The 12,500-nt window shown below is 42.1% G+C and overlaps 2 protein-coding genes and 1 pseudogene across 2 annotated transcripts in view; 2 read left to right on the top strand and 1 right to left on the bottom strand.

The window, feature by feature from the left end:
- Window positions 1–4,726, top strand: part of LOC137984100 (uncharacterized) — a 10,969-nt pseudogene extending 6,243 nt beyond the window's left edge.
- Window positions 1–12,500, top strand: part of LOC137984099 (EGF domain-specific O-linked N-acetylglucosamine transferase-like) — a 50,881-nt gene that overhangs the window by 5,816 nt on the left and 32,565 nt on the right. The gene's annotated exons all lie outside the window — the stretch shown is intronic.
- LOC137984097 (elongation factor G, mitochondrial-like) overlaps window positions 9,708–12,500 on the bottom strand; it is a 62,621-nt gene continuing 59,828 nt past the window's right edge. The window contains exons 26-28 of the mRNA XM_068831306.1: window positions 11,982–12,068; window positions 11,355–11,408; window positions 9,708–10,977 (exon numbers count right to left, since the gene is read on the bottom strand). Of these exons, the coding sequence (XP_068687407.1) occupies window positions 10,861–10,977; window positions 11,355–11,408; window positions 11,982–12,068 (258 nt within the window). The 3' untranslated portion in view covers window positions 9,708–10,860. The remainder of the gene's footprint in view (window positions 10,978–11,354; window positions 11,409–11,981; window positions 12,069–12,500) is intronic.

The following is a 12,500-nucleotide window of genomic DNA, read 5'->3' as shown; positions in this document are numbered from 1 at the left end:
GCAATTGTGCATGTTTCTCTTGCTAAGAGATGGGAAGATCTTATTCACCAAGAAAAAAAAGGCCTCATTAGAAATGCCGGGCGTTTGGCTACTCCGTTTTGCGTAATCAGTACTTCAAGAGGGAGTTGAAAAACTAAAGTTTGGATTCTAACTGCAACCTAAACTTTTTGCCAGTAAACCAAACGAAAATTTGCTCCCTTTTTGCTGAATCTTCAGCGTCCGAGTCGACCTTCCTCTCTCCTTTATGAGGCTGGATTTTCTAGAAACAGAAGCGCCATTTTCTTTCTTTCCCTTCCTCTGCAAAAAAAATCCTTGACTACTAAAGCCTGGTCTTCAATAGCGATGCAAACATAAACGCAAGCAACAAACGCAGTAACTTGTCGCACCAACCAATCGAAGGATACTTCGCCAACAGTCGCGCAAAGAAATAGAATGAAGTGACATTCCTCGGTCTCTCCACGCTTCGCGCGTGCGTTTTATATTTTAAGTACATTTCTTGGCTGTTCTCCTCCCATCAACGACATGAAATGACCAAATTTGAGACCCCGTGTTTTTGTGGCGGTTGTAAGCTCGTGCCGATATATATTTTTATTCCTTTTAACGGTCACGCCCTTTAGACCATTTTAATTTATGAATAGTTGCTACACAATTTATATCCTTATTAACTGAGAAGAAATCCCGAAATGATTTCAATGAAGAAAAGTTGTATTCTCAGATGACATTCTCGGTGTTGTTATCTTCGTTTGTGCTTTAACAGACCAACATTTCCCCACAAGGGTGCTAACAACAGCTTTGCTTTTCTACTTCGTTCAGGTCCAAGATTTAAGACTACAGTCAAAGTAAATGGCTTCTTGGAGAAGATTCATTTCGGCAAAATGTGTCAAGTGACTGATCAAAGTCTCAATCCTCGCTGGAGTGGTAATTGTCCTTGTGAAAATTTTCTCAATTAAAACTTTGACACCTACGACCCAAATTGTTGACAGAATTTTTCCGCCATTGCCTAAAGGAAAAGAAGACAAAATAATGACACCGGAACTGAAAGGATCATGCGCAGAAAGGATAACAGAGATGGATCACGGGATAGTACTTTTCAAAAACGTCACTATACGACCGAAGCTCGCAAGAGCCAAAGTCCTTGAGACACGGATAGAGCGTCCTCAAGAAGAAGACGAATTCTTTAAGTTAGACAAAGGCTTCTTCACCATGTATTGCGGCCCTGATTTTGAAGCAGCTAAAATGAAGCTTCACAAATCACATAAAAACGACGCCTTAACGTCGTAGGTGTTGGCCTTCGAGGCAGTAAGCCCTTCAGTTTTACGGCTACAAGAAGAGAACAAGATATTTCAGGCCGGCCAGTATTTAGCCGTACAAAGGGTTGAATATGCCAATGTCTATTGGACAGTAATTGACCTCCTGGACATTTTCATTACAGCGGATCTTTTGGGTGTGACACCAGATAAGCTTAATATTATTCTCATGGACGCTCACCCTCCAACTCAACTGGATCCGTTTTGGAGTGTCTTGTTTCAAAAGTTAATAAGACTCGGCGTGGACGACAATCTAACCAAGTCCAGTAACGTTGTATTCGAAAGGCTCACGTGGAGGTATCCACGAATGAATTGCCCTCTATTAAACCATGGCCTCAAATCCTACCATCTCATTCAACCATTTCGAAAATTTGTCTTGAAGCGATTTGACATACCATCGGAATCCCATCAACGAAACTGCAGCACTATCAAATTACACGTTCTGGTCAATTTCAGGCGGAACTACCAAAGTCATCCCAGGAATCTTGACGGCACCGTCGATCGAAAAATTGCCAACGAAAACGACGTCTTGAAAGATATTAATACCACTCTTACAGGCATAACCCTCACAGCTTCTCAACTGGACGCCCTGCCGTTGAAAAAACAGTTAGAACTTGTTGCGTCGGCGGACATTTTCTTTGGCATGCATGGAGCTGCATACGCCTATCCGATCTTTATGCCACCAGGTGGAGCTGTAGTCGAAATGTTTAATTTTAATTCAGGTAATTGGCACATGGGAAAAATAGCTACACTCGCAGGACATTCCCACGTTACGTGGACGCTGACTGATCGGGGAGCGTATGACACTGTGAAAAGAACGTCAACGATCCCCAAGGGGATTCCCTCGGACCTAATACGGAAGGCAATAAAGAACATTTGCGGTTGATCAGTGGGGCGAACAAAACATTTACTAGCGAAGGAAAAATAGACAATAACAAAAAAAAGCCCGCTCAATTCTGTTTAAATAGGCCCGAGCTTCAACGAAGTTCTCGTACTTGCTGTAAATGATCTCTGAACCTGATACAAAGAATCAAGCAACTTATATCAAGTACTAGACTGAGCGACCGACCCTTCATCGACTCTTGTTACAGGTTCCTGTTTATTTCAATGTTCAAAGTTCAGGATTTCCTTCGCTAACGTCCCCTTTTCCGTAAGTGGCTTTCATTAAAGTGATCAAATCTCAGGGTCAAAGTTGGAACGAGTTAGTAGATAAAATTTTGCATAAGCATAGGCTCGATATCCGCCGCTCACTCGAGTTCGGGTATCCCCTCCGAGAGGAGAGTGAGCGCTTGCTCCTTTCCCCGAAACAGCGGCTGGTAATCGAGCCTAGCATAAGCATTGTTTCCAGTTTTTCTTGGGAGCATTATAAGTCTCAAGAGAAAAAAAAAACAATCCGTATGTAAAAAGGGACAAACAAAGAGTATTATCCTATTTTTTTGTATTGGTTGATTATATTTTGATGCGCTAATGCTGAGGAGGCAAACATGTAAAAACTCGCCTATATCAGGAACCCATGACCCGGAGCCTACAACTCTACTGTGTTCGTGTAACGGCGTTTTCACAGACCGATTTATTTTTAGATTGAATTTCCCGCGAATGAGACTCCCACAGGAGCCCGATGACCAATTACAAGAAATTAAGCAGACGTCATAGGGTCACCGAACCGGAACTGCCTTTGTTTTTACTGGGTTGCCGTAGGCATCCCAGTCGGAAAATGGGTAGATTATTTTTTTTACTGGGTTGCCTTATAAGGCAAACCCAGTCGAGGTCTACGTTTAGTTTGTTTGTTTTCTTTTTTTTTTTTTTTTTCGTTTTTTTTTTTTTTTTTTTTCCGTGTCGGTAAAAGTCTTGCCTGTCACTCCCCTGGTAAGTAGTGTCTTTGTGTATAGAGCCTTCTGCGCGTATTTTCTTAGGATCGAGAGGGTAGTGGAACTGCGTAGATTTCTCTTGTGGACACAGTAGAATCATTAACTTAGCCTGCAATGGCGTCGAAAGTCATGCAACGCGAATGGCGTTTTAGTGGATCCTTAAACAAAATATACCCTTATGGAGCTCAATAATGGAAAGTCAGTTGGATAAACTAGGCATGAATCTCAAAAGCGACGAGTACTGGACTTCGACAACAATCTATCGCCCGTCGAGACGAAATCAAAGTGAGCAGTATTTACCTGAAGTACATGGTAATTTGACACAATTGAGTTTCTTGTCTTCACGCACGCAATCAAATAGGAAGAGGTTTTCGCCTCTAAGAGCAAATATGTTGTTTGTTTCAATAAAATTTTCGCTGGAAAAGGATTCTGTGGTATTTTCTGCCTTTGTGAATTATAATATCATGTTGTGTATTGAATTTTCGAGCTTAAGGTTCAAATGTGATATGGGAGAAGTTTTTTAGTATTGCTCTGTAAGCAGGAAGGGTTCACAGGCCTGTTGGAAGCGTGCTTGAGTTTCAACAAAATGAGCCCCAAAATCAGTGAAAACTTGTGACGCAGATGAATCATAAAGTAGCTGCTATTTCCAAAATGATGGAATTACCTGGTGATAAATCACGTCGTACACGTCTTGGAGAGTAAATTTTGACTTTGCATAAACAAGAGTTGGGCGATTGTGATCTTTGTTTTGACTTCGCTCATTTCATTGTCAAACTTTATCACACTTGACAGAAAAAGAAACTTACAAAAACCCGGTATCTTGGGCATATGAATTACGGGGTGGTGACTTCTTTGCCTAAAAGCAACTCACTTAACGAAACTGTCCTTTTTCAAACAACAACAAGGATTCAAACAGCTTCAATTCTTACAGAGTTCGATAAAACATGCGGTGGGGCAACCAAAGCGATGGGAGCTGTGTTGGGGTTTCAGTGTGAAAGTACAAACGGCTACTAACACTCTTATAACTCTTTTTTCATTATTATTTTACTAACCCACAGTCTGCAGTCTGCATTTTACCCTCAGTCTGCATTTTATCCCTGGTCTGCAGTCTGCAGTCTGCGTTTTACACTGACCGGTTATTTGAGTGGTTTTTGGCAACAGAGGTTAATTATTCGTAATGCGATCGCTTCCGTTGCCGTTAGCAATGGGTCGCAAATTTGACACTTTTATCGCATTATCACATTACGCATTGAACCACGTTATCTATTATTCCTAAAAATCTAAAAATATTCGTGCCTTATCAGTTTTCGGTCGAATTTATGTCCAAGAAGGCAGATAAATTGCAGAAAATATTAGTTTTGCATCCAAAAATTCGTAATCAACGCTAAAATGACCAAATTTTGCCTAGAAAACATATTTTACTGTTATTTTTCTTAAATTTTTTCGTTCAACTTTCGCTTTTATAAAATGTTTCAGTTTTCTGTAAATAAGTTATATGCTGTTGGAAAGCTTATTTTCTTAGCTTTAAAATGATGTATTTTTTCCCCCTAACTTAAATATTTTATGAGAAAAAAAAAACATTTTTTGGCGATGGCTGATTTACCGCGGTTTTCTCGCGGTTGGGAAAGTAGGAAGAAGAGTTAGGCCAGTAGCCAGGTTTTTAACCTCAGAAAAGGATCTGTTTCGTCGTACGAACGTGTGAGGACCTGTTGATTACCTTTTGGTTAGTTTTTGCAAGCCCGGGGGGGGGGGGGGGGGTACTCCCATATGAAACAGACGGGGATGCTCGTCGTCTCGCTTAGGGGTGTAAATTTTGGATTTTGGTCTCGCTTAGGGTGTTTCGGGCAAAGCGCCAATATTTTAAGCCGCCAAGGTCAAAATTTGCTTAAGTCACGCCCAGATTGGTCTCCTTTAGGAGTCACAAAAAGCTTGAGCCACGCCCAGATGGTCTCCTTCAGGGGTTAAATTTAAAATTTCCGACTAGCATCCCCGTGTGTTCCATATGGGAGCCTTCCCCCCCCCCCCCCCCCCACCTCCGGGGCTGCACGTACCACAGGCAACCCAGTGTTCAGTGTACTCACGGAGGGTCTAGTTTTTTTTATTTTCCGTGTCGGTAAAAGTCTTGCCCGTCAGTCCCCTGCTAAGTGGTGTCTTTCTGCATAGAGCCCTCTGCCCGTATTTTCTTAGGATAGAGAGGGTAGTGGAAATACGTAGACTTCTCTGGTGGACACAGTAGAATGATAAACTTAACCTGCAATGGCGTCGGAAGTCATGTAACGCAAATGGCGTTTTAGTGGATCTTAAACAAAATATACCCTTATGGAGCTCAATAAGGAAAGTCAGTTGGATAAACTAGGCGGGCGGTGAAAACAAATACCTGGAATCGTAAAAGCGACGAGTAATGGACTTCGACAACAATCTATCGCCCGTCGAGCAGAAATCAAAGTGAGCTGTATTTACCTGAAGTACATGGTAATTTGACACGATTGAGTTTCTTGTCTTCACGCACGCAATGAAATAGGAACAGGTTTTCGCCTCTAAGAGCAAATATGTTGATTGTTTCAATAAATTTTTCGCTGGAAAAGGATTCTGTGGTATTTTCTGCCTTTGTGAATTATAATATCATGTTGTGTATTGAATTTTCGAGCTTAAGGTTCAAATGTGATATGGGAGAAGTTTTTTAGTATTGCTCTGTAAGCAGGAAGGGTTCACAGGCCTGTTGGAAGCGTGCTTGAGTTTCAACAAAATGAGCCCCAAAATCAGTGAAAAATTGTGACGCAGATGAATCATAAAGTAGCTGCTATTTCCAAAATGATGGAATTACCTGGTGATAAATAACGTCGTACGCGTCTTGGAGAGTAAATTTTGACTTTGCATAAACAAGAGTTGGGCGATTGTGATCTTTGTTTTGACTTCGCTCATTTCATTGTCAAACTTTATAACACTTGACAGAAAAAGTAACTTACAAAAACCCGGTATCTTGCCATCATTGACACAGATACTTCACTGTTTGGCGAGTAAACATGCCGCGGTAACTTAATCACGGCCGCCCGCTGAATTCCGGCATGTCACTTTCGATTTTGCGATTTATTTGAACGTAGCAAAAATCTCCCAAAATGTTTGTCGCTGATCGTAACTTTTTATATTCTATATTCATGATTCAAAATTAATATTGTTTTCATGTCGTAAATATTTTACTCTCGATCGACCGTTCCGGAAACTTCCTTCTGCTCTTTCTAAAACTGTGTATCAATAGATATTTGCTTTTGCATCAATGTTTGTTTTGCATAAAGCAAGCTAAAAAAAAATTTGTACTTTGCTGAGTTCGCATTTGTTAGCGTAAATAGTATTTTCGGTCAGATCCTTGTGTTTTAGTATGGGTTTATTGTTTTTGGTCTCCCATCCTAAAACTAACCCCGCCCGAAAGGGCTTAACTTCCGGTGAATTTTAGTATTAAAAGCATTCAGATGCTCAGAGGGCATACTTGTGGTGAAAAGAAGTTGTGAGGGAACTTGAAAATTATCAACATGTCAGCCCAGAAGCCAATGTTTCTCGCTTCTCTTTTATTTGTTATTCTTCGGAGACTGGAATGCTGTATTTCAATACCACACAATCAGTGCCTTCTGATTTTCTGTAACACGTACCAAAGGCAACCCAGTGTATGCTTCACGGAAGCATCTCGTTTGTAATAATATCTGATCTGCTAATCGTCCTTTCTCGCAGTCGGAGACTGAATTACTAAGGGCGCAGCTCAACGAGGTCAGGCCGAAGGAGCTGTGCTGCCGGCTAGGCGCTTGGCCCCTGAACACGACCCATGTATGACCTCGGAGCACAGCACCACAGCCTGATGGAATAGGCCGGGAGTCGATTTTGAGGAGGGAGGAAAACCGGAGTACCCAGAGAAAAACCCTCGGAGTCAGATTGAGATCGACTGAAACTCAACCCACATACGACCCGAGGCCAGAGTTGAACCTGGGTCACAGAGGTGGGAGGCACGGTTGATGACCACTAAACCACCCTTGACCTAATTCGCGGGAAGGGCTAGTCTAAAAATAAACCTACTTGTGAAAACGCCGTTTCACAGACGCTGTATGGAAGTTGCACGCTCCAAATGGGCTGCTGCCTATATGCACTATTTATTGAAAGTAAGAAAACTACTTCAGTGCGTTACTGAGTCGCGCATCCATCAAGTGGCCGGCTTGGCTTATGGCGTAAAAGGCCACCCAAGCAGAAACAGCCGTAAGTCAAAAAGTGACTTTGCCGAGTGCTGGAACATGTATAGATACAGACAAAATTGGCAACTGGTGGAATCCCACAACAGTTTTACAGCGTCATTCTCTGTGACCCCATCAGGGCTGTGTTTGTACCACTTGTCGCTAAGTAAAAAGCTGTATGTCTTGCACAGCTCCCAATGAACAAGTCAACCCTAACTAAGGCACCGTGTCTCTTCTTATAATCCTTCTGAGCAAGCTTACTGCACCCAAACATAATATGTTCCAACTAGTTTACCTAAATGGTAGGAATGCTGCTGAGGGGTAGGGAGATGTTCAATTATGCTTGCGGTAATTTAACGACGGTTCGTGTATGGAATTGAAGGGCGATTTTAACAGGTCTCACAAAACTTAGACCCCGTTCTGGGCCCCATTCGAGAAAACAAAGAAAACAATGCTTTGCATGTTTGAGGATACGAGCATGTACTTCTTGAGAAGGTTTTAATAAGTGCCGTGCACCATGATTCATGTGACTGGTTGAAACTATATACTTTGCCCTTGAGTAGACTTCCAATCGTAAGTGGGATCCGTGTCTGGCTTAAAAAGGTAAGTTGCGATAAAAATAACTAGGCATCAGTCAATTTCTGAGGAAACGATACAACATAAAATAGTCCCTGAGATGTGGTTAAACCCAGAAAGATTGAAGGAAATATAAGGGAATAGATTAACATTGGCATCGAGCACTTTGATCATTTCCAAGTTCACTGCAACTTGAAGCGTGAAGTGCTGTGGTTATTAGTCCCATAGGCAGCCCAAGTTCGCGTCACTAGAGAGAGTGTAATAATTAATTCCTAGTGGGAAGATGACCTTTGAGTGCAAGCGGTGTTGCGTTACAGGCAGCCGTTGAGAATTTAAACGCGTTATAAGACTTTGTATGGAAAATAAAATACCGTCGATAACAAAGCCTAAAAAACGCTCAATTTAACGTTCATTCAATAAAATGAATAAAAAGGACTCACCTCTGGTGTATTCTTGTGCCTTTTGGGGCTTATTTTACCGTTTCGGGAATTCCTTGTTTTCACTGTTTTAAGACGAAGTCAAGGCTGCACACAAAGATTTCGACGGTAGTCAGCTCAGAGGCGGTTTGCGCCTCGAAGATCCATCCAAGCCGCGATTTTTTCACGCAAAGCTAAAGCCCCATCATTTTCGAACCTCGGTGAATGTTTCGTCGTCAAAAATCCCCACGCACTTGGCTGGAAATGCGGATTTTCTGCTTCCGATTCCACGATAGCCGATGAAATTAACAGCTGCTGATAACCGAAGTGGACACGGAACTTGGGTCCGAGGTCAAATTAACTCCACCCGATGAGGTACAGTCATTTCATGTACAACTCTTACCCCATCCCCACAGCGGCACTCGTAACCATGGAGATGTTCGAGAAGCCGCTGTCCGAGTGGGGATGGGGTAAGTGTTGCACATGAAGTAACTGTACCTCACCGGGTGGAGTTAATTTGACCTCGGACCCAAGCTCCGTGACCACTTCGGTTATCAGCAGCTGTTTGCCGAATAGTTTGCGGTCGGACAAACCAAATCAAAATTACTACCTTGCTACGGATTAAAAATGATGGAAAAATGACAAACATCGCTATTCGCCGATCAAGGAATGTTCCGAATTTCCCTAAGATGTAGCGGTTAACTCTGTTTTCTTAAACCACTTGTTCCTCGTTCCGAGAATGTTTTCTGTGTTATTGTAAAAAAAAAAGAAAAGTGATGAGTTCCTCATGAGTTCCTGCAAAACAGTCGTCTTCTTCCATTTTCGGAAGGCGCGAAGCGCCGTAAGCGTGATCCTCGCGTGTGAAGCGTGCGAGCCTCACACGCCCGTAGGTCTCTCCCCATTCTCCCTTGCCGTTGCTACACTCGTTCCAGACCTTTCGTTTGAATATTTACCGCGTCGCTTGCGTTCGCAAAAAATACGACTGTTTTGCAGTCTATGCTATATATTTTTAAAATGTCATAATATTCATCCCTTCCTTTTCTACTTTCCGAATTCTATAGAAGACTAGCAGGACCATTGTCACGAGGGACAAGCTATGACGAGTCTCCTAATCGCTATTGCTATTTGCCGATCAAGCAATATTCCGAATTTCCCTAAGATGTTGCGGTTAACTCTGTTTTCTTATACCACTTGTTCCTCGTTCCGAGAATGTTTTCTGTGTTATTGTAAAAAAAAAAGTGATGAGTTCCTCATTCAAAGACGAAACGAAAATTACATTTGGTGACTAATAATTTACCATGAATGGAAGAAAACTATTTGAGCAGATAAGGGTAACAAATAGGATTATCAAGTTTATTAAGAGTAGATGCAGGAAAGTTGCGCATTTTGTATCACCGCAGAAATGACTAAATTGCTTTGTCATTTAGTTGTCTGTTTATCAGTTAACCTCTGGACCCTACAGTAAGCGACCCGCAAATGGCAAGTGGAGTTCCATCGAGGTTCCGAAATAATAGTTAGCTGGCCCTAAGACAAGCAATGCGCAAACAAATATTGTCAGGTTTGCATATATTTCATCTCTCTTATTCTCCTCACTGTTCTTGCGCTTACGATGAAATAGAAACAGTAAACGCACAATGAGAAAACCCATCAGTTGTCAGAGCAACGAACAATTAAAAAAAAAACTAAGTTCTCCAAAAATTGAGTCATAAAACTGTGATTGCTCGTAAGATGCTTAAGCCAGTTTTAACATTTTCAGGAACCCAGACTAATCTGCCGAATTTCCGTGTGCCGCGCGCGAGAAAAAAACCTCTGGTATCCAGGGTACTGGCGGTAGTGTTTGCGCGGAGAATGGGGAGAAGCACCCTCCCCATTCTCCGCGCGGCTTCGCCGATCGTTACTTTGCCTCTCGCGCCAACAAAACCGCCAGCTATGCAGGCAACACAACTGTTTCAGGTAACAATTGGAAAATTTTAAGGTGGCTCTAAACCGATCCAGATTTTTCTTGTTAATTCGCAGAGAGTTTTATCTTAGCTTGCTACTCACTTCCGGTAACAACAAATGGGGGCACTGCTTTCGTTTTTGAGATATAATCGTTCAAAGACAAAATATAAAGTGTTTTAAGATTATTCTATTGTTGCTATGGTAACCTTTAAAGTCTCATTACGGAGTGCAACTTGTTAAGCAATTATTTTTGTTTCGTTTGTTACCACAGCATTACCAACACGTGAAACAGTATTCTAGAGTCAATCCTTCGAATAGGACATGCCCTTGGAATTGTTGAAAGATGCATGGTAGTCCATTCCACGAAAAACCATCAAAACATGGACATCCACATCCTCGAAACAAGTGGTACTACCTTTTCGCTTAAGAGTTTGTGTGACAAGGCGTTGAGCGACATTCAAAGCTCACCAACAAAAGCAGAAAGCGTTAGCAGGATTTTGTGACGAATTCCTCTATGAAGAGAGACAAAGACCTTTCGTTATCTTGATTTGGCCTTTTTGAGTCTTTCTAGATCGAACTTCTCCATGAGTTCCGCTTGCACTTGCTGCGATGCGGCCATGTATCTGCTGTACTCCATTGCAAATTCTCCTTTGCCCTGGACAGGTACAAGAAACGTGATTATTGTTCAGAAAAAAAACCAAGGAGAATGAAGACTGAGCTATCAATTTACTACTGGCTATTATATAATCCAAGACAAAATGGTCGGCACACTATCCACTTCCTTCTCCACATCTAAATAAATTCTATCCATGAGGTAAATTCTCTTGTTGCGGACCCGCCCCCCCCCCCACCAAACAATGTTGACGGATATCTCGGTTATTCCTTTGTAAACAACATTGTTTTGGGTTGGGGCGGGGGAAGGGGGAATTGTTGCAACCTCGTCCCCAGGGCTTTCGGCGAAGAAAAACCCTGGGAACGAAGTTGGTATTGTTGGGCCTTTGTAGTAGTTGTCGAAATGGACGACACGTTTACCTGTGTCTGAGATCGTAACTCTGTCGAATATCCGAACATGTCATTAAGAGGGACCTGATGGAAAAAGAAGAAGAGAATTTGAGTGAAGATCCAAAGAAGCTTTGGAGGATTTTAAGATTGTCAACTAGATTGCAAAAATCTAATTTGAAAACCCAACGAAAACAATAACCTCACGGGAATGTGTAGGTTGCGAACTTTCTCTTTTTATTAAATTTCAATTTAGTTTCTCTCAGGGTGGGTGCCATAGGGTTGATTATTTAATGATCAACGATAAAAGTTCAAATTCAGTTAAATACTAGTTTATACTAAGTTTATAAGAATGTGACCTTTAAAATTAGCGTTGCTCAACCAAACAAGACAAAGCGCCGGAAGAACAATCAACAAAATAAGAGTAGATGGAATACGAATCATATATTGCTGAATTCTGGCAAACATTTTGCCAGCATAAAGATGCAAGTAGCTTACTTGCGAGGAGCAATTTGGGTGACCGAACAGACTTCATGACGAGCTCGTTTCTTCAACACCCGTAGCTTGTGACTAAGCACAAACCGAAGCAATTAAATTTCAGTAACGACAAGACAACAAGCAAATCACAATGGCGAATCTCAATTTCAAACTTAGCCTCACATCAGCGTAGATTGTGACGTATCCTTCCGCAGCGTCTGTGCCGGTGATCATACCGTGCCTGCGGTTTAGTCCACCTATGACAGCACCCTAAACAAGGAGTTCAAGGCAAATAAAGCTTCAATCATCGACAAAACTCTTGGGATAAACTCCGGCTTGAACATCATTTCACATGCACTCACAAAACTCTATTAGCCCCCCTCCCCCCACCCCCTCTACCCTCTACTCCATACCAATGTTGATAATGTGGTGCAAAATACCGTACAAGCCATTGGATGAAGGGGAGGGGAAAGTAGGGAATTAGCATTTTATAGAGTTTTTTCAAGATTGTAGTGCTTTAGTGACAAGCCCCTCCCCTTCAACTTCGGTCAAACCGTCTGGCGTGACACGGAAAGGGAGACAAGACCCTCTTGACCACGCGAAGTTCGGGCGCCTATCCTAGCGCAAATGTTCCTTTAACGTCACACTTGACAGAATGAGCGAAAGAAAGACTGCTCGTTGTCTTAGCCTGCACTACTATAT

The sequence above is a fragment of the Montipora foliosa genome, chromosome 13, assembly GCF_036669935.1.
Source record: "Montipora foliosa isolate CH-2021 chromosome 13, ASM3666993v2, whole genome shotgun sequence".
Classification (NCBI taxonomy): domain Eukaryota; kingdom Metazoa; phylum Cnidaria; class Anthozoa; order Scleractinia; family Acroporidae; genus Montipora; species Montipora foliosa.
The sequence above is the reverse complement of the archived record's forward strand: the minus strand, read 5'-3'. Positions and strand labels throughout refer to the sequence as shown.